This window comes from Copadichromis virginalis, linkage group LG11, assembly GCF_057382275.1.
Source record: "Copadichromis virginalis isolate Kocher_CV1m ecotype Utaka linkage group LG11, C_Virginalis_male_GT1.1, whole genome shotgun sequence".
Classification (NCBI taxonomy): domain Eukaryota; kingdom Metazoa; phylum Chordata; class Actinopteri; order Cichliformes; family Cichlidae; genus Copadichromis; species Copadichromis virginalis.
Genome location: NC_140628.1, coordinates 31462619 through 31484958, shown reverse-complemented (window position 1 = coordinate 31484958; position 22340 = coordinate 31462619). Strand labels below are relative to the sequence as shown.

The 22340-nt window shown below is 37.6% G+C and overlaps 2 protein-coding genes across 10 annotated transcripts; one reads left to right on the top strand and one right to left on the bottom strand.

Annotated features, from left to right (window-relative positions):
• Positions 1–456: 456 nt before the first annotated feature.
• On the bottom strand, positions 457–7760 carry LOC146699078 (uncharacterized). 4 transcript variants are annotated; one of them, XM_085472018.1, is made up of 6 exons: positions 7651–7760; positions 6686–6821; positions 5116–5281; positions 3271–3409; positions 2839–2946; positions 457–2240 (listed from the first exon to the last, which is right to left on the bottom strand). In XM_085472018.1, the coding sequence occupies exons 3-6, from the start codon at positions 5259–5261 to the stop codon at positions 1293–1295; spliced, it is 1341 nt and encodes a 446-aa protein (XP_085328144.1). In that variant the 5' UTR covers positions 5262–5281; positions 6686–6821; positions 7651–7760; the 3' UTR covers positions 457–1292. The 4 variants fall into 4 exon arrangements, with proteins under 4 accessions (XP_085328144.1, XP_085328143.1, XP_085328145.1 ...); XM_085472017.1 differs by having other exon boundaries at positions 5116–5271; XM_085472019.1 differs by lacking the exons at positions 6686–6821; positions 7651–7760 and adding an exon at positions 5940–6665 and having other exon boundaries at positions 5116–5271.
• A 5740-nt stretch (positions 7761–13500) lies between these two features.
• Positions 13501–21649, top strand: LOC146699077 (uncharacterized). 6 transcript variants are annotated; one of them, XM_085472013.1, is made up of 9 exons: positions 13501–14046; positions 14562–14592; positions 14698–15164; positions 15517–15579; positions 16168–16425; positions 17637–17690; positions 20692–20730; positions 20873–20912; positions 21310–21649. In XM_085472013.1, exons 1-8 carry the CDS (start codon positions 14004–14006, stop codon positions 20902–20904), a joined length of 987 nt encoding a protein of 328 aa, XP_085328139.1. In that variant the 5' UTR covers positions 13501–14003; the 3' UTR covers positions 20905–20912; positions 21310–21649. The 6 variants fall into 6 exon arrangements, 5 of the variants coding, with proteins under 5 accessions (XP_085328139.1, XP_085328141.1, XP_085328138.1 ...); XM_085472015.1 differs by lacking the exon at positions 20873–20912 and having other exon boundaries at positions 16168–16325; XM_085472012.1 differs by lacking the exon at positions 20873–20912.
• The last annotated feature ends 691 nt before the right edge of the window (positions 21650–22340 follow it).

The following is a 22340-nucleotide window of genomic DNA, read 5'->3' as shown; positions in this document are numbered from 1 at the left end:
CTCAAATGGAGCTAAGAGGCAACAATACAAATATGCATTTAATGCCATATTTAAAAACACACGACTTACAGAACCAGGACTTAATACCACTTGTGTAATTCTTTACGAAGCATTGCTAATTCACATGACATTCTACATAAATAAAAGTTGTCAGTTGCTCAGCTTTACAAGGAAACCACACAACCCACTTCCTTGATCCATGTGGCTAAGATGGACTGCAGTGTTAACAGATGTAGAAACAACTGAAACCAAATGGCAGTTGTTGACCTAAGTTTATATTCATGTAGAAACCTCAAATCACTGATCCTTTACAGGTGGTCATCTAAACAGTGCCACGGTTTCAAGGAGGAAGCCAAATGTGAAATGGTCCCACCAGTGACAGTAAATCAGTCTCAACTCAGAGCTTTCCCCTTCAGGCCGTGAAAAAAAATCCACACAGACTGCTAAGAGCACATATAAACAATAAAAGCAACTTTAATGCTGATGTGTACAACTACATGAGATTGGAAGATGTACTTTATTACTGCAAGAGTAATTACAAAAAAAATAAAACAGGTTCTTCTTGTTCTTGTAAATGGGGTGTGGACTAACACATCACCTTTGTTCACTTTGAAGTGTAAAGAGCAGTGTAGCAAGAACTTCTGCCACACAATAGCATCAAATCAACCCATCTACAAATCACTTGTTGGTTCCAGCAACTCAAAGATAAAGATTGCTGGATTTATTTGTCTTACTTTACAGTCATTAAAAAAAAACGACTATCAGACACAGGAGAGACTGATGCACAGTACAGCTTAAAGATTAGATCACTAGTTAAAAAAAACAGCAGACATATTAAGCAGACAATACACCACAGACCCATTCTGTATACCACACCCACATTCCCTGCCCTTAATTTCTCACAGTCATTTATTTAACCAAAACTATCAAAACACATTTCATATGTAATCACCATTGCACATTTTAGCCAACAGAAAATATATATAACTATCAGTTTTTCAATTGGAGATAATCTCATTACAAGTCTCACTCACAGAGCTTACAGTGAGCATAATGCATACCAAAATCCACAACATCTAGGTTTGCACTTGAAATTGATATTTTTAAAAATAAATTTGGAACTAAGCATACGCTAATGGAAAGTTTTAATTTGGAAATAACTCAAAACTAATCAATTCCTTAAAAAAAATTTATATCCTGTTACATACCATGCAATGTCTACTGCACCTAAACTCAGTCTACTCTTTAAGCTGAGTGAACATACAACTATTTTGTAACTCTCCCAGATACTCTCATTTGCTGTTAAACTTGACATCATCAAACTTGACTATCTTTCCATCACGAGTCACCACCTCGGTCTGCTCCCATGAACCCATTTCCCCGTTTTTCTCCTCAAAACGCCGCACCACCACCCTCCCTGTCGTTGGCAGGTTGCAGGGAAGATCCTTGGCAGCTTCGTGTAACAACTTCATTTTCCTGAGGTCCTGTGCGAGTTCTGATCCACCTTTCGGCACCAGATCGTGATTTTTGTTCTTGTCCTCTTGCCTCTGTGGGGAAGGAGGAAGGTGCACTCCAGTCCGAGGCAAAGGTTTTATCTCTGGTCTAGGAGAACGTTCAAATATCCGCCCTGTAGGCTTATTCATAGGTGACTGATGTATGTCAAACTTGTTTAACGGTGATGGATCCCTGTTAAGTGGAGAAACACCTCGGTTTATCGGCGATAAGTCCCTGATTAGCGGAGATGCAGCTCGATTGATTGGTGATGGGTCCCTGATTGGCAGATGTGCATCTCTGTTCGGAGGTGATGGGGACTGGTTTCTGGCATTAAAGTGAGGTGTAGGTGGTTTAAGATGATCTTTTTGAATGGGTGTGTTGGTGACAATGCCCATTCCTGCAGCTCTTCGAATATCACTAATGACCCCGCCCATAGAGGCCCTCAGAGATGGATTCTGGTCCACCATCCTACACACAGCAGGGCAGTATGGTTGGTCCTTTAAAACATCCTTGATTTTGTCAGGACAGACGCTGGGTGTGTACAGACGAATCCGGGCACAGAGCTCAGCTATGATTTTTCCCATGGCCCAGACGTCTGAACGCTGATCTCTCTGGCTACCCCTCTGCAGCACCTCAGGAGCCGAGTAAGCCTCGTTCCCCATGTCCATTGCAGAGTTTAGACCACGTCTGAAGAACTTGGCCAGTCCCAGATCAATAATTACTGCTCTGTTTGTGTTATGCTCCACCTAAAGAACAAACATTGTTCAGCAAACATTAAATATTGACTAAAAAAAAATACACCTCATACAGCTTTATACGGTGGATAATGTGCAACCAGCTTCTGCTCAGAGATAGTTTCTCTGAAGAGTCTGCACAGAATTACTAGCTTTTCTATTTATTGATTTTTTTTATTATTTTTATCTGGTTCTGTTGATCTTTAGCTGACTGTCTTTTCAGATGCTTGTTTTGTTGTTAAAGCATTTTGTAATCTTGTGATTTTGAAAAGCGACAAAGAATATGGGATGGTGTTTTTTTGCCATGATCAGTTTTATGATACCAGCCACACGTATGTCTTTAAAGTTTTGAGACAAGTATATGCGTAACGAACCATTCGTAGTTTCACTGTGACAGACGCATGTGCTTTGCCCTACATTACTTAATCTCTGAGACAACCAAAGCTTGCGTAAGTTGACTTTGACATTGCAAATAAAAAAGAAAAAAACAAACAAATGACAAAAACTTCTTTACCTACCAGAGGGATAAGACTTATTCAGAGTCGACATATGCTCAAATCTGCATGTTAAAAAGAAACATTGTGATAAAGAAATCTAAATTTCCACTCACCATAATGTTTTCAGGCTTGAGATCTTGATGGACAATGTCTCTGGAGTGTAGATGAAGCAGCCCTTCACACATGCCGACAATGATTGTGCCTTTATTAGCTGGAGTCATCTGTGTGGTAAAAATAAATATGAGACCAATTTTAGGACGACCAGGGTCACATTGACTTTCATGCTTACCTGAGTTGGAAATCTTTAAACTACTTATTAAAGTGTGAAATAAATTAGGCAATTGCATGCTAAAATACATAAAATGTTACACAACAGAAGATAATAGGTAATATTACAACAGCAATTGTTCTTGGTTTATACCCTACACAAAACACACAGCAAAGCAAAGGAGTGAGTCAAAGGGCAGTGGTGACCTGCAAACCATGCAAACAATTTTTCTTAATTTCAACTTTCATTTCTTTTGTCTTTTTTCTAGTAACCTCACCGATATTTTAGACTTTGACGCCTTGAAGATGGTGGTCTCCAAGTCCTCTCCGAAGACAAACTCTAGTGGAATGATCCATTTTCCATCTTTAAGAATTATTTTGCCCAGAAGCCTCACTATGTTGGGATGTTTTGACTTGCTGCAGATCAGTGGTAACAAGTCATGGAGAAAAGAAGATTTTGACAAAATCAAAACAAAATAAACTGGGCGTTTTCTTTTTCTAAAACATTCAAAACCACCTGGATCATCTAGCATCAGGTGAGGGAATTATGTGCAAACATTCAGGTTTTGATTCAGAGGCCACTAGATGAGTCAGGCCTTCAGGCCACTCTCATGAAGTCTTTTTCTAGTTGTATTGATCAGATTGATTAATCAGAGACATTCACATCAGTGGCCTGCTGAAGATCATTTTGTAGGACTCTGGCAGTGCTCATGCTACCAGTAGTGACACTGACCCTAGCTAAATGCAAAACTTGTGAAAGAAAAATTGGTCAATAATGCTAAAGAGGAAAAAGATGTCAGTGTCTTCCACCTGTAAAACCACTCCTGATTTAGGTGTTATCTCATTGTTGCTCCTCTAGTAAAGCTGTTGTTAATGTCATTAATACTACAGCAGCTGAAACTGATTAACAACAACCTCTGCTACTTAACTGGCCATATCAATACCCCAGACGTTTAATTGACTTTATGCTGTACTCTTATTAAATAGTATTACTTTAATTTTTTAGCAGTTAATTAACACATAGTCAAGACCACCTGATGAAGATAAAACAGAGCATCAGAATAGAGAAGAAAGTTGATTAAAGTACATTTGAAAATGGGGTGGTTGGTTGATGGCAGTGTTTCAGAAACTGCTGATCTACCCCTTCTTTAAATGCCTTGTTGATATCAGAGGCCTAAGGAAAATGGTTCAAGCTGGCAGGTAGGCAACAGAAATTCAAACCATGAGCTTGCTTTGAATAAGTACCTGGCAAGAGTGGGAAGGGAAAACTCCCTTTTACAGTAACAAGAACAAACCTCATAATACTGCCTAGGTAGGTAGGTAGGTAGGTAGGTAGGTAGGTAGGTAGGTAGGTAGGTAGATAGATAGATAGATAGATAGATAGATAGATAGATAGATAGATAGATAGATAGATAGATAGATAGATAGATAGATAGATAGATAGATAGATAGATAGATAGATAGATAGATAGATAGATAGATAGATAGATAGATAGATACCTTTATAATGATCTAAAGAATGACCAGAACTCAGTTTTTTTCTCAAAGCACCTCAAGGTTGTGGTGCAAAAGGAGATTTTGATCATACAAGTACAGATCTGCAGCACATGTGTGAAGCTATGATGCCAATATCAACAAAAATCTCTGAGCAATGTTTCAAGCACTTTGTGGAGAGTTTAAGGCAGTTCTGAGTGTAGAAGGCCGACAAGTCTTGGCCAGTAGGTGTTTGTGCAATTCACATTTTTTAATATTATGGTTTACACCATGATGCTCTTTGGTTATAGCCCAGAAATGACAATGCTAATATGTAGTAAATAGAAGGTATGAAATAAATACTTACTGGGGACCCATGTAACCAGCTTTAAATCAATTATCAGTGATGTGACTGTTAATGCATAAAGAACATGCTTTTTGCCTATAAAAAACATGCAGAATGATAGTTTTCTCTGTTTAGCAATAAAAAGCATATAAACAGTTACATTTAGTTAAAAGCAAGCAAAAAAGTATTAAATGTCTGTCAGCAATTACACCGTCTGCCATATATTTTATACAACTATGTTTTGTAATAATGTCATATTGCTGTTTTTGTCTTTGAAAATATTAACCATGCTTAATATGCTTACTTGTACACTTCACTCTCTCTCTCCAGATCCTTCCAGCTGATGAGATGCTGAGGAACTTTCTTAATAGCAGCCCAGGTATCATTGTACTTCTCCTTGTACACTTTCCCAAAACAGCCCTCTGCAAGGGTGCTGGTGGAGTACGCCATCTAGGAGATGCTGTGAGAGCCTTAGAGTGAGGGGAGGGTCATTTTACTCACAAAACAAAGAATGATAGAATTGATAACAAGGAGTATATTCTGTAGTATATTCAGGTTTGGTGACAACTACAATGTTTAGTTATATGATATAAGCGTGAGTAATTGTAATACAAGCCAGTAAATATTTATGTTTGGTGGAGAACGATTGTGAGTAATACCCTGTACTTTCAGTGCTTTTGATGATCTTGAAATCACTCTGTTCTGTTTCTGGTACTAGCTGCTGTGACTTTTGGTACTTTCCACTTTAGACATTGATAAAACAACAATTCAGTAAAGCAATTCAGGACAGCAAGGTTATTTTACGGACTATAAAATATGACTTATTATTATTAAATATGACTAATATGCTTCTTAAACCACATTGTGAGTATCCTTAATGATCAAGATTAAATATAAAATATTAGTAGCTAACATAGCAGTAACTATCTAGAGATATTGCTTGATAAATAAAAGTAAAAGTAAAAAGCAAATAAATTCAGGTGATTTAAACAGCACTGACTATATTTATATTTAGCGTATTGCCATTTTAACTTACAGCAAATAAAATGTGTTTACCTTTTTCAGATCTCACTGAGATATCGAACGTAATCACAAACAAACTGAGACTGAAAAACTGCTCTCACTCACCTTTCAACCTAACATTCATTGGTGTCAGCAGACTGTCAGACATAAACTTCAGTTAAAAAAAATATTCCCTGGAAGGGCGTTACCACTCTTGAGTAATACCGTAGATTCCTTACCGGAAAATTCTTAAGAAGAATGAAAATGTTCCACAGACTGATAATCTCACTGAACTACCATTTTGTTTCCCTCAAATTATAATTAATTTATTTAATTAGAAATACAGTTTGGGCAGTGAGCACCTGAATAGTAAAGTTCAGGCAGGCTGTTCTCAGTAACTCAGCTGTAACTGAAGCTGTTGTATAAATAAAGACACCAGGACCCTGATCTACAACCACACTTATCATTTCAAATATTCTGACAGCAGAGTGACTTGATGTCAGGATTATACAACAGGTTTTCAAAGAGCCAGAGAGCTGTGTAGTCAAAACAGGAAGGAAATGTTGACAGACTGGTCAGTTCACAAGAGAAGAGATTGAAGAAGGCAGTTTTTAACTTTCAAAATAGTCCTTATTATCAAGAACATTTGCAGTCACAGTATCTGAATGACTAAAGTTGATCACAGTATAGCAAATCATTTTCACTTAAGACAAACTCAAGGTTTTACAAACATACATGAGAAGCTCCTCAGTAAACACACTTTTCAATTACTTAATTGTACTTAAATTTAAAACCACTCAAAGCTAAAATATATATAATCTTTGATCCTTTTTGTTCTTGAATCTCTAAACCACAAAAGATTCTCTTCCTACCTTTATGCTGTTGAGGGAACGCAGCTCTGTCAGGTCTGAACACGAGTTGACATTGTTAACGCTCTTTAAACCTGTTCCACACCTTCCTGAATCTGATTCATGGCCCCAAGCAAAGCCAGTCCTATCCTGTAGCACACTAATTACAAGTGAAGAAAGAAGCACAGCGTAAATACAAATGCAGGTATGAGATAATGTTTGATAAACAGGACACGTGCTGTCACAGTGGGAGAGAAGACAGAGCCAGAGACCAGAGTTTTAACATTTGGATGACCGTGTGGAAAACAAAATAGCAGCAACATCCATAATAAATATAACAGCAGTGCTAGTGGTTATATGTATACATATACATGTGTACATCTAAAAATGCTAAAATGAAAAAGAAGGGATGATGAAATATGCAGATATGTCCTTATGCAAATTATTAACTGGTACAATTACCTACCAAAATACTTAAATTACCATCAGCCTTAGCTGTCTTGTGCTTTAGACTGAAACTGCTGAATACAAGCTGAGCCAATGTGAGCACAAACCTAATAATAGTTCAAAACCTGCTAACACTAGCGTGCTGCTAGTGTTAGCAGGTTTTGAACTATTATTAGGTTTTTAACAAAACTATGAATGAACACATATGGAATTATCTAGTAAACAAAAAAGTGTGAAATTATTCAAAACATGTTTTATTCTTCAAAATAGCCACCCTTTGCTCCCCCCCCCCCCCAAATCATAACAAGGATAAGCACAAGAAAATGTATGCATGGGTGGATGGATGGATATCTTTTCTATAATTCCATATACCTTGCTTCATGTATTTGATATCTTTAGTATGCATCTACAATGTAGAAAGTAGGGATGGACCGATCAGATTTTACGTATCGGTATCGGTCCGATAATGACCTAAATTACTGGATCGGATATTGGAGAGAAATAAAACATGTAATCCGATTAATTAAATATCAGGAAAGCACCTCACAAAACTTGTGACATGGCGTAACTCAGCTCATAACCGTAGCACGTCGGAGCAGTATGCGTCACGTGATAGAGCGGCTGTGGCGTGCGAGGCCTGTCAGCGGTCTGGTTGAGCACTTGGAGCCTCGCTACGTGCTTCCAAACCGGCATTTCATCTCCGAGATAGCTATCCCTGAGAAGTAAAGCAAGTGTGTAAGTTCATCTCTGAATGTTTGTAAAGCATTTCCATGTTAAGCTTAACAACCGATATATGGAGCGACTGCCTCTCTCTCTCCTGCTGCTACTTCAGTCATGAAAATGATCAATGATCGGCTTTTCTGTCACAAGTCCGTCTCTCTTGTTTGTTTATCGCCCACTTTGCACCACAAAGAGGAAACAAGCAGCAAAACGACTGCAGCAGATGCCACGAGAGAAAGCGGGCGAGCGAAAGAAAGAAAGAAAGAAAGAAAGAGTGAAAGCGAGTTTTTGTGAGACATTAGTGACATTTAGCGAGGCTATAGTTAGTGTGTGGTGTAGTCATTGTTTTGTTTTGTGTGTCAGTTACACTGATGGATGTCACATTTGCTCCAAAAAAAGCCACTAAAGGCAAATTCCAGTGTAAATGCTGTCTCCACATGTAAAACTGGACTGATACAGCTCCTGTTGACAGACCTGCAGGGTTTAGGCCAGTGGTGTTCTCCTCTGTCTTATAGTGGACAGAAACATTTTTTTTGGAGTGGCACAAGTAATTTTTGTGCCTTCTTATTTGATGCAGAACACCTGATTGTTCTGTAAATAGATTTAAATGGTTATATAAAAAACGCCTGAGGCCTTGGCTGCATTTTTAGGTAAATAGTTCCATATAACTTTGTTGTTTGTAAAACGTGTGCATAACTTTTTAGAAATGTACAATTTCTATTTGCATTATAAGTTATGAAAATGCTTCATTAAACATGTTTGTGGTTTTTACTGTAAAAAATATAACTTGTTTTCTACTTGGATTTTAATTTTTTGTCTAAATTTACATTTTAATTGTGTAAATATAGTATGTCAAAACGAAAAAATAACTCACATTTCAGATCTTAGAGGTTGTGCTGAAAATAATGATACCAAATAAGGCAACATAAACAGTTTTTGAAGGTGAAACATAGAGGTAAAATCAAAAGTCGTCAAAAGCGGCCAATTATGCCCTGGACGCCAGAGGTAAGCTGGTATTTAACGTATTTTTTCCTTTGGGAAAAAGGTTTATTAGATTGATCAGTATTGCTGAACTATGAAATATTTTGTGTGCAGTGTATTTTTAGCATACAGGTATACCAGAATAGCAGTAGTGTTTTGTTTTTTAAAATTTGAGTATGGACTTGTCAGGGTTGTGGTTCATTTTGACCCAGCATTTTCAGTTTCTTATGTTTTGGTATTCTTCTGTATTATGATTTATGTTCTGATTCTTTTGTTATCCTGTTTTGAATATTATTTTCTATGTTTCAGTTTATTCTGTTTAACGGTTTAGTTCAGCGTCAAGTCAGCGTCCTTTTTTCTGTTTCTTGTTTCCTGTTTTACAGTGAAGTTCTGTGTGTCTGTGTGTATTTAAGTTGTTTCTACTTGTGTACTAGTCGCTGGTCTATCTGTGATTTAACTGTGTATTCTCCGTGTGTTTTCCCTGCCATCCACCTTGATATGCCTCTGCTCACCCTCCTTCATGTTCGTGTTCATATTTGCTGTTTAGTAGTTTAGTTTTTCCCAGCTTAGATTATCTTTAGTTCCATTTTGCCATTTTTCACCTTGTGCTTTATTTTACAATAAACCACCTTCACATCTCAGCAAGTGCCTGCCTCATTTATTTTCTCCTCACGGCTCATCCCATTTGCCATGACAGAACTTTTACAAAATGCAGCAAGATATTAAAAAAGACAGTTTTATTGATTATAAAATACACTATATCTGATTCATATCGGTATTGGCAGACATCCAAATGTATGATATTGGTATCGGTATCGGACATAAAAAAGTGGTATTGTTATCATGCCATCTCTAGTAGAAAGTAGTAAAAATTAAGAAAAACATTAAATAAGAAGGTGTGTCCAAACTTTTGTGTCTGGAGATGGCGCAATACTGGAAGAGCATATGGGAGAAGGCTGCAACACATAACAGTGGCTAGTGAATCTAAGAGCAGATCAGACAGACCTCCCTGAACAGGGTCCAGCAACCATCACAGTGGCAAAAAAGGTTCTCCATTATGGACAAGTTGGACACCACAAGCCTCAACATAATTAACGTTTACTGGCTGAGGAAACTGACTGCACTCCATGAGCATCTGGTAGCACAAATGAGCAGGCTGCTAATGGATGAAACACACCCAGAATGGCTAACTGCTCAGTCCTGATCCCCAAGAACCCCCAGAAGGGACTGGTTCCATCCAACTACCGGCCTATAACCTGCCCCAGTACCACATGGAAGCCCCTATCAGGCATCACAGCGCTAAGATGAATAGGCACATGACTCAATGCACGAGTGGGGCACAGAAAGGAGTTGGCAGGAATACCAGAGGAGCAAAACACCAGTTCCTGGTAGACAGAACAGTCACCCAAGACTGCAAGACCAGACTGACCAACCTGTGCACTGCCCAGATTGAGAAGGCCTATAACTCAACGACCCACATTTGAGTCGTGGAATGCCTAGAACAATACAAGATCAACAGGACCCTGAGAGCCTTCATCAAGAATTTGATGGGGATGTGGCAAACAACACTGGAGGCCAACTTCAAGCCTATTGCACAAGACACCATCAAGTGCGGGATCTACCAAGGAGATGAGCTTTCCCCGCTGCTGTTCTGCATAGGCCTGAACCCAGGTGAATAGGAACCATGAAGAGGCCACTAAGAAAGCTGCAACCCCCAAGTACCTGCAGAGGGTCAGGCAAGTCCTAAGGAGTCAGCTGAATATTAGGAACAAGATCTGGGCTATCAACAGCTACGGCCTGCCAGTGATCAGGTACCCTGCTGGGATAATAAGCTGCCTAAAGAAGGAGATGGAAGCCAGTAACATCAAGACAAAGACGCTCCTGACTAAGCACGGAAGGTATCACCCCAGTCCAGCACCCTGAGACTGAGTACGCTAAGTGTAAGGAATGATGCCCGGTACTGGTGAGTTTCAGAACCACTGTCCAGGATGAGACAATGAAGAGTTTTCTCATCCACGTACTCAGTGAATACCTCAGGCAACAGAAACCCAGTAAAGTAGAGTAGCAACTGGAGGAGCCATCATGGAAGGACAGGCCCCTGCACGGTAAGTACCACTGGCGGATAGAGGAAATGGCTGACATCCAGAAATCCTACCAGTGGCTGGACAAAGCTGGACTGAAAAACAGCACAGAGACACTAATCATGGCAGCACAGAAACAAGCTCTAAATACAAATTCCAGAAAAAACATAACAACATAAGAAAACTCGTGTTGTGTTCACACTTACTCTGAATTTTAAAGGCTCTGTTCTTGATCTTGTATCTAGTTGGCCTGTGTAACAGTAATAATAAAGCCATTTAATTTGTTCTCCATATATTCAATTCTATTACAACCAATTTCTCATTCATTTGAAACATTTCTTTGTAAAAATGATTCTATAATTGAATGCTATGGTTACCATATGCATGTATACATGTATACATATGGACATGTATATACTGTATATATGACTGTATGTAGAAGCAGTCTATTGTAAAGATTTCAACGTTTGTGGCTTCAAACTTCATCCTACTGTTCTCTTGATGTCATATTTCAATAAGTTGCAGCTTAGAGAGTTTTGTAAAATTGTTGTAGGAGATTCAAAACATGGTTGCAGTTCATTTATTATTTTTCTTCATTTCACATTCATGGAGTCAACTTGAGACTTATTTAGCTTATTTCTTTCAAATGTAAATCTATGAAAATGTTGTGGTTTTCTAACTAATGTGGTGACCTACCAGGTATACAACTCCCATTGAGTCAAATCATAAATATGTGGTAGCAGAAATCCCTCTAGTATATATTCATACATCACACCGATACAAAATTGTGTACAAGCAAATTATGTACAAGCTCTCTACTGTAGTGTGTGCTGTCATTATAAAAGTAAAACACACTGATTATACTGGAATGACTGTATATAATGCACTGAGGATTTCCTTGCTGCTACTACTAAAAATCATAAATATGTGGTGGGTTGCTGAAACTTTGGGTTTTAGCAAGGTGTGTCACAAAACCCCCCAAAACAATTTGTTGTTTATAAAGCACGATTTCTATACTACAGTCGATTCATACCGTAATTGTTTTCAGACTAACAAAAAATGTGTAAGAACTAGTTGGACTTTCCCCAGCAGATTTTAATTCATTGCCTTTGTGAAGGAGAAAAACAATATTAACTGAATAAAAGATTATTATATAATTTGAAACTTACTCAGGTTAACCACTTGTCCAATTCAGGGTAATTGGAAGAGAAGAGACACACGTCCAGGACAGATCCATATGCATTACCCTCAATCTATCATTGGGCTAACACAGAGACAGGCAACTAGTCACACTCACAACAATTGGCATTTTAGCATTACCAGCTAATCTGTTATGAATTTCTTTGAACTGTAGGAGGAAGCTACAGTACCCTGAGAGAGCCACAGCAAACCATACCCAAAGGCCTCAGTTGGCTTGCAAATTCAAACCAGGAACGTCTTGCTGTTAGACAATAGTGTTAGCCACTGCAGCAGTGCAACATTTTCACTGAATAATTATTTAAGTGTATATGGATTTCTATTTCACCTCTATACGTTTAAAATCCTGGTTGTAGCATTGGCTGTAGTTTTAGGTACCACACTAGAAGGTTTACAGCATTTCTTGTCAGTATTTCCTTTGTTCTGTTTCAAAGTGATCTCAAATAAATCTCAAGGGAACACTTTTTGCATGATGTTTCCTGGCACTTTACCTTTTGGTTGAATTTATAATTTGTGATACAGAGGAAAAAGTGAGCAAAAAGGAAGGCGACAAACAAGAAATGAAACTTTTTAGTTCATTGGTTTTTGTTTGGGTAAATTGTACAGCTTTAAACTAGTGGCCCCATAGTGTAAAGATTAACACAAGTACCTAACATTTAAAAAATCCCCTGCTTCATACCAGGGGAAAAGGGAGACGGCTGCATCAGTAAGGACATCTTGTACATGCAGACTGAGTTCCTGTAGCGACTCCTTATGAATAAGAAGGAAAAAAAACAAAAACAAAACAGCATTGTTTTTGGTTGCATTATCAAATTATAAACTGGTCTCTCATGCTGTTATTTACTCATCTATTTTAATGTAAGTCTATACCAGCACTAGCACATTGTGTCTTGGCACTGTTGTTATGTACCAACACTAATATAGATATTTTCAATTTATCTGCCACCACTTTTGCTTTTGGTTTACGATACCTAGCAGGAATTCCTTCACAGAAACAAGAAGAAAAATGAAACTAACCAAAACTGAAAGCAATGACTAAAATTAGATCAGGGTGGGGTGGGAAGAAAAAGAGAAGAAGAAGAAGAAAATAATTTTGAGAATTAAGTACAAAGGGCTTTACAGAATACAATAAAATAGCTAACAATGAGGAAATCCATTAAAACGCGTGAGATATAGAATACTAAACTAAACCAAATGTCTGCTTGCTCAGGCTTCACAATTAGAAGCAGGTATATGACTGAATCAAATGCTGTTGCTTAGGATTTCTTTAAGCCATCGTCTAAATACAAACTGACTGGCAGAGAAATCTGGCAACCCCCCCCCCAAAAAAAAAAAAAAAAAGACAAACAAAACTAAAAGCCATTGCGAAACAAGGAGATGGGCTATCTACTCGTATACAGCAGTTCTCTAGCAATGAGCCCATAGTCCACATGCTGACGGCTGCAGTGTAAAGAATTCCAAGGATGGCCGCTTGGTTGCATTAAAAAAGCGAAGACCAGACGTCCTTTAAGGTTTTGTTTAATTAGTTGTAACATTGTGTTGTGGCTTTGGGACATGCTGTGCCATTGCTGTTACTTACACTATGTCCTATCCATTTTAATGGACTTCGGAGAATTACAGACTTATTAAAAATATAATATATATATTTCTTTACAGTTATATTTTCTTTTGTGTTCTGTAAAGCACTTTTTAACTACGTTTTTCAAAGCGGTAAATAATATCATTATTATTATTACATGGTTCAGTAAAGGTTCACTATGCAATCAACCTCAGTAGAATACCACCATCTAGTGGCAAAAAATATATTTATTATGACGTACACCAGCTGTCATATGCTCTTTCATTTCCTCCTGCTCTCACTTTGAGGACAAAACCAGTACGGGGTTATCTGTGGAACTATTGCTCATCGTGAGAAAATGGTCTATCCGTCGGATTATTTGCCCCACTTTCAACCACGAGGTTAGTTTGTTTATTGACACGGCATTATTCAATATTTTTAAAATGGCGGCAAGGCAGTTGTTTTTCCTCTTAGTGTGCTCATTTTTGAGGCTCTTCATTCATTCTAGACCAGCAAAATGGCTGTAGTAGCATTTCATTCCAGGCCCTCGCTTGGAATGAAATGGAATCGCAACTTTTACTCAGATCACAACTTTTATTCATTTTTACGGCACCGAAATTTGTTTTGTTAACTTTTTGCAGCTGAAGTTATTTTGTAAGAAATTACAAAGTACGAACAACATGTGCTGCTAATGTACTGCAATGGCAACCCAGGAAAACAATGTGCAGTGTTCCTATTTTACCATATTACCTAAGTGCTGCACATTATGCTGACTCATTAAAAGAATTTCCTTAAAAAGGAAAAACAAAAATATGCTTGTATTTTGGTAGTTAAACATCTAAGGACTGTAAAATGAACTGTTTTGCAAATGAAAATGATTTTCAGTAGACTAACTGTGTTATGTTTTCACTTAAAGATGGTGATAATCTACACACTCAGGAGAGCGGGTATGCTTTTGTCATGGTTTTTACAGTTCTTTAATAAAATATGTTTTTTACACTTCTTGTAAAAATGGGAGCAAAAAACAATATTTTTTCCCCTCTATATTACAGTGATGCAGGTCTTTCTTCTGACATGGTGCACAAGTTCTGTTACAAGTATGAAGAAATTGCCCTGCCTGTAACTGACACAGGGAGTTGTGTGAGGCCCATTCTTCACATGAAGCAGTTCCCCATGATGGCACAAAGCAAGCCACACCCATACCCGCCTGAGTCAAGACCTATGACAGAGGGATTCTTAATCAAGTCCAGTTTGGCTGGGATGCAAAGTGGGCCGCAAAATAACTTCAATTGCCAGACATACACAGATCGTGACGATAATAGCAAGGGAGAGGAAGTATTCAAGCCTTTACCCGGAACATCAGCCATTACAGAGGCACTCATGGAAGATGTAGGAAATAAGGGTAACATCATGGATGCCAACACAGACGCCAAAGAAAACCCAGGAAGCGCTGCACCAGTGGAAGAAGTGACGGCCCAAAACCGCTACAAGAAAAGAGCTGTTGGGAAAAAATGGAAAGGTAATTAAATTTCCAATATGCATCTGTTAAAAACTGCCATGCATACATTTATTGCAAATATTACATTTTAAATCATAAAGATTGATATATTAAATGCCAAAAAATCTAGCATGTTTAACACTGAGGACATAGTTAAAGTTGTTGTTGTATTTTATTGCAGTTCTGCTGAGGCATGTTTCTTTAATGTTACATTTACATGCATGATTAGACAAAATACTGGAAAGTCTTATATGATGCAATCAGTATAACTGCTGTACCTAAATAAGAGTATAATTTTATTTAAATTCTCACGTGGAGTAATTCATAGTGACTTTTTCCATGAGTAAGTCTGCCCCGTACTTTTTCTTTCCAGTTTACAATCTCTGTGTGGTGGCAGTTCTAATCATGAACTTTCCTGCCTGTAATGGATCTAATGGTATGTTGTACTTCATATGTATTTAAAGATTTATTTATATCTAGTTTATATACATGTGCAGTTTTTTTAACTATTACTTATATTTTTATATTTTTGATCAGACAGTTTATTTATATACTTAGCCTGCAGCACATCTACTGTGTTAAAAACATGAGTAAGCTAAGCTGTAGTAAGTTTTTATTCAAAAATTGGTAACACTTTGTAATACAACACCCCAACTGAGGACGTAATTGCCCTGTAATTAAATCTGACTTTAAATGAGCCCCTTTATTTGCAATTTTATTGTACCAGAAAGTGAATATACATTATATTTTCAAGTTACTGTGAAAGTAATTTAATTACACTATAATTTATTTTTAGGTACACTGTAATTGTATGGTAATTACCAGAAAAACAAATATTTTTCCATTTTACATTGTGGGTATGCCTTACTTTTTAGGGTGTGTAATGCGGGGTGACTTACAACAATGTTATAAAATGCAATACTAAGAATTATTCTAGGTCCCATCAGAATATGTAATTTTAACTTGCATGCATTTACACCTGAAATCATGTTTATATTTATATTTTCCATTTCTCTAAATGCAGATGGGCTAAACTGTTGGGTCTGCAAGGATCAGGACAAGTGCTCCAGCCTCAACACAATATATGACGAAAATGACCATATCCTGAACTATGGAGAGAAAGCTTTCTCAGAATGCTCTCAAATACCACCGCCTGTGCCTAAGACTCCTAAAACCTGCACAGTATGCCAGTCCGATTTTGTCTTCATTACCTGCTCAAACGACACTAATGAAATCCAACCAGAAGCAAAGGAATCACTCATTCAAGACATCCATAAAACATGTATGTAGGCCATTAAGGTGCCATTCTGCGCTGGCTTTGTTGAAATGCTGGTTAAAATATACCTGGACGTCAAGTTTCAAAATAAAATTTAAATAGAATGTGCATGTTTAAAAATATTTAAATAACATACATCTAATACAATATAAAAACATTATAAATTCACTGTGAACTGTTAAGACAACTGTGTAGATAAGGTTTAAAAAAATCAGAATGGGAGACGACGATCAACACAATAGCGCTATTCACTGTTGTCACTGTCGTTAGGGTGCTGCATGTTCCGCTGGTTTAAACTCAGCAAGCAGTATTAAATAAGGGTTGGGCGAAAAAGCCTCAAAAGGATACCACATATTTCAAGAAAAAACTATGATAACAGTATTTCTGTCGATATAGAAAAATATATATTATGCATCTAGCTTGAAGACAGCAGCATTTATAAATGTAAGAAAATGAATGTTCGAACCTTCTTTTAAAATGAGGAGTGTGGGTGTTGTTTCCCTGGAATTTTTAAGTATAAAATAACACTAAATTCAGAATAAACTAAATAACCATGTGACTCTGCAGGAGTCTGAACCAATATAGGCACATAATAAAGATGAAAAAATATTTTCTACCTGGGGTGTTGCATCTTAGATAGAACATTTTAATTGGTTGTTTAAATCCACCATTTGCCTCTATTATCAGAAGTACCGCAACTGGTGAATACTCTTTGTTTAGTTGGGTCGCACATCACCAGCTGCAAGTTCCTCCTCCTATTTTCTTGCATACTTTGCTGGGAACTGTGCTCTGCTGTCTACTGTCCCTTTTCTGTGTAACTCATCTTCGAAGTCGGACGCCCAGCTCTAACTCATCTCTCAGACATGCCCGGACTTGTCTCTTTGTGGGAGGACAATATTGGGGGGGAGGGCATTATGGTCAATATGATATGGCACAGACTTACATTAAATGCACCTGTTTAAATCGGTACAGTCTAAAGCAGTCTGGATAAACTCTGTACATGCGAAATATTATTTTGGAGGCTGTAGATTTTATTGCTATTGAATTTCTACTGTGCTGTGTATCAAACTGGTTAAAAGGCATATATGTGCCATCTGTGCCATCATGAATTCACAGTAACGAGTCGTTCTATTTCTAATCACAATATATGAATTATTTAAATGTAATTAGTTATTCATACAGAATTATGCTACTTAAATATATTTCTTCCTCTTTAGGCATGCAGTATAAGACTTCTGACCCGATGCCCAGCAGAGGGACTTCCCATTACAGTATGTACTTTATTTTCACATAGAGAAAAAAAAAGTTTTAGATAACCCTTTATGAGCTGGAGCTGGATAGCACAACAACTGACAACATTACAATATTGTGATGGAACTGAAACTAGGGGCGGTATCCACTACAGGTTGGGATGTTAGAGTAGGAGTTAAAGTAGATAACGGCATGTTAAATCAGTATTAGCGGATGTGGGCTCATTCCTAGTGGTAAAGCCTTATAATTTTGTATGATTTAGCACATTATATTGCGTATTAATATCATTTCACATAATGTATTTATCCCCAGTGGGTCTGCCAAAGCCGATGGATCCTCATATTTGATTATTGAACTGCAGATTTAAAATTCTTGGTGACGCAACCCTCCGATTTTTCCGTGCTGTCGTAGTTCACTGAGACTGGGTTTGTCTCCTCCTGGTCTCAAATCGTAGATTTGCGAGTCAACAACATCCGACAAATTCACAACTGCGCAGTTCTTAAAGGTCAGTTTTGCTACTGAAAAATGTAACGCCGTTTTTTGGCGATCCGCCTTTTTGTGATGATTAATATTTTTGTTATACAAATATATTTAAAAGTGAGAGAGAGGGCGAGAGAAGAATTAAGCCCACGTTAAGTACCCCGAGATCGCACCAATCCCATAATCGCAAACTTCAAAAAGAAAAGGCGCGCACTCACTCGCATTTCAGGAAGTGGCCACCCGGTGCGCGCGTTTACAAGCCTGTCAGCGCGATTAACAGATTTTTTTATTGGGTTGCCATTATCCCACCGCTTGGATCCTCGAACTTTGAGCCAACCACATAAACCCACCGTCTGACATCCCCGCTGTTCCTCCCTGAGAGCCCGGGCCCCACGTCCCATCAAGTCGGAGAGCAGCAGCGCTACCGATCCAGACAGTGAATGTAAGAGGGCAGCACTGCACAACCCTAACCCTACCCCAATAATAGTGAGGCTGTAAAACTTGTAATCTGTCCTGCCACCATTTGTTAATCGCTACATAAGCCATACATACATGCATACAACTATTTAAATACCGGCAATCATTTGGGCAAATATCAGAAATCCCTTTTTGGCACAGCGAGTGCACAGCGAGTGCGCTCGTTGCAGTATTTCTTTAATAGAATGATAGATGTCGCTAGACAAAACCTCCACATCAACACGATTGGTAGAAGAAGTCATAACCGGAAGTAAAGGAACAGCGAAGTTTTCTTTTGAAAGGGGGCGTTCGAGTAGTCCAAGAAGCACGTACTTATAGGATTTTCCCTTTCAAGGGGGAAATATTTACGCTGCCGTGATTTCCAAAGTTTGGAGTAGTTTGTAGTTGTGTTCGATGCTTCTAGGAGTGACTTTTTATTCAGAAACAGAGGGCAGATGATCAGAAAGGAACGCGTCACTGACGAACTGGAAAGCTTAAGTCTGTGAGCGCAGTCGCGGTTAACCCATGTTGTAGCCGAGTCCCACTTATTTCTAGCAAAACTGGTATTTTGAATAAACAGCAGAAATTGTCCGAACGGAGTTTCCCCCGGAAATGTGCACACATTGAGCACAAACGAGCGACCTCTATCTGTTGAATCTGTAATAAAAGCCGAAGTTAAATGTTTGTCAAAATACAACTAATAATTAAACTGCTTTAATGGGTGAGCTTATGAATGTAACAATATATTACAGCTGGGGAAGAAAAAGAAATACACCAATGCGCGCTTTTATACACTTGGCAAACTAAGAGTATCTTAATTATGACAGAGGCTTAGTTATATGACGATATGTTTCATGTTTATATGGTGAAACAGTTTGTAGCAATCCTGCGCTCTGGGTATAAAGGGCTCGATATACCCTCACATACAGTGACACACTCTCAAAGTGAAGTTATATCTGCTGACCCGAGTCACGCTTTGGTGTCCTTTCTGCTGGTCCTTCACCTCTCAGTTTTCTAACCTTGCTGCAACTTGGCAGATAACGTGAATCTATTATTGTGTCATTTTTCAATTTCAATTATATATCAATACAGAAACTTAATTCCTAGATTATACAGAATTAGATGCTGCAACAGCTTGAATAGATCAGCCTTTCTGGAGACAGCATAAACCAAGAAAAAGGTGCCAGTATACTCTCTGCATTGGTCACTTAACACACAGAGCTGATATATAAAGAGTCAAAACCATAGGCAAAGACATTGCAGGGTATTTTTCAACCCACAGAGTCTCACGTTTTCAAACTGTCGTAAGCTCTCCCTCTGTATAATTTGTGAATCTCTAAACTTCTGTACTGATAGACTATATCACCAAAAGTTTTCACTCATCTGCCTTCACTTCCACTTTGTTATAATACCACCACTAGATGACTGCGTAATATTTAGTAGCAAGGAAATTTCATGGCTGGACTTGTTGCACAGGTGGGATCCTGTCATTCAGTCTGCATGACTAGGTGGCTTTTTTATACTGGTGCCCACAGAAGTGATTGGAACACCTGAATTCAATGATTTGGATCGGTGAGTGGATACTTTGGGGAGTATGGCGTATATCATTAAACTGGTGTTAAAAGCAAACATGATAGCAGCTCATGTCAGGTTACAAAAATCAAGAGGTGCATGCCAGCAGATGTGACGACATATTTGTTGCACAGTGAGGTGCACTGGGTAAAAAACCTACTTTACACTCCAATGCAGACATGAACAGCTGGGGACCCGATGGCCAAATAGTCATTCCTGTTATACTTCTTTGACATAATGGATAACAACAATAATTATATTTTAGCATTAAATATATTTATTTAATTTATTTAATAATAATCAATACTGTTAATTTACTGCAGCTGCAGCATAAACCTTCCACTGGGTGATGATCCAATAAATTACTTGAGTACTGTACATATGTGTAATAGTAAATTTCTGTATTGATGTAAATGTATTAATACATTAAAGATGAAGGTACATTTAAAAAAAAGAAAAGAAAAGAAGATAAGACACTTAAATTCTTGATTCAACCTTAATTTGTCTTTTCAGATCCTGGCCGTGGACCTATTGGATTGATTTTAATGGCTGGTTTGTATAAATTATGATACTAACCTATGACATATACAATAGTCACTTAACAATGAAGTTAAATTGCCAAGAGCCAGGTTTTGCTGACCTTGACTGAACAACAGCAGTCTGTAGGTTTTTTTTTTCTTCTTTTATTTCATAGTTCTCTTTCTGATTGCGATTGGACCACTGTGATCTTCTGAGTAAGCGTGATTTTATTTTAACAAAACTTTCATCTTAGAAACACAACTTCCTTATATCAGGTCCCTTGAATAAGTTCATGAATGACTAAAGCTATAGACCAACCCCCCAAAAAATATTTCACACCATTTAATCCATTATACATTTTAATACAGTTCCCCAATCTTAAAATAGATGATTTTATTCTTTCCTTTTAGTGCTGTAAGAAAAGCTTTGTGATATATTTGAAAAAAAAAAAAACTAATTCTCAGTCCCAGTAAATCTTGAATTGGAGAATATTTTTAGTTCAAATATTGAAAAAATGGAAAGGGGCTACAAGCAGACTGTTTTGTGGTTCTTTTTTTTTTTCTTTGGCTAAATGCAATTTCACTTAACACACTTCTCTCTTTTTTCAAACAGGACTTTGGATCTTCAACATTTATCCCTCAGCATGAAACATCACGCTGAAACATCATTTTTTTTTTTTTTACTCATAGATACTTACTTTCTGTCTTAAAATGTTTTTAACTGTATTGGCACAGCATAATGGCCAAATAGGATGTGTTTTATTGCATATGCTTAAGCCCAAAGAAGTCGCCTTTTTTTAGAAAAACAATTTCCATAATAACTGGTTATTTTTCTGTAAATCACCTTCATGCTTATTTGGCTTATCAGACTTCAGCTTTACTTGACAGCAAATAATTATGTTTGAAACGCATATACATATCTGGCCTTAATTATAAACACATCTGCATATCAAGCTGCATATGGTTCATGTTCTTTTTCATAACAGACACTGGAACAGAATATAATGTGCTCAGTTAATAATCAGAAGAGTGTACATCATGGGAAATCCCTCAGCTGCTAGGGCTTGCAGGATCAGTGCAGCCATTTCACTGTGGCAGATGTAGTGTATTTTGTTCCCATACCTATATTTTTGCTTAAAAATCTTTTAATGGACAGTTATATGAAATGTTATTTTTTGTCAGAACGCTATAAAGACAAACATCTTTAATTTATGGTCTCTTTCAGTTAAACCTGGTAAATCAAATTTTAAGATTCCCACGGTCTGATAAGACTTTAGTCTTATTTTATGTATAGAAGCTCTCTGATCCACAAGCAAAACCTGGACTGTGAAAGTGAAGTGTGGAAAAACAGAGAACAATGAAGTCAAGATAAGAGTTGAGCCTTCAAAATGAAGTCACTTGTAAGCAGTCACTTCTGACATTTATAGGTCTATTCCCAAGCAGTAAAGTTAAAGTTCTGTACAATGGTAGTGTAGAAACTAGACTTTTGTTTGTTTTTCTTTTCATACTATTAAGCTTATTTTAATGTTCTAAATCACATAAAAAGCGCCCGCCCCCACGAAATAGGTCACGCTCTCTCTCTCCCACAACCTGGGTTTAAAATTAACAAACAGCGCTTTCTTGTCGTTTATCAGTTTCTAGACT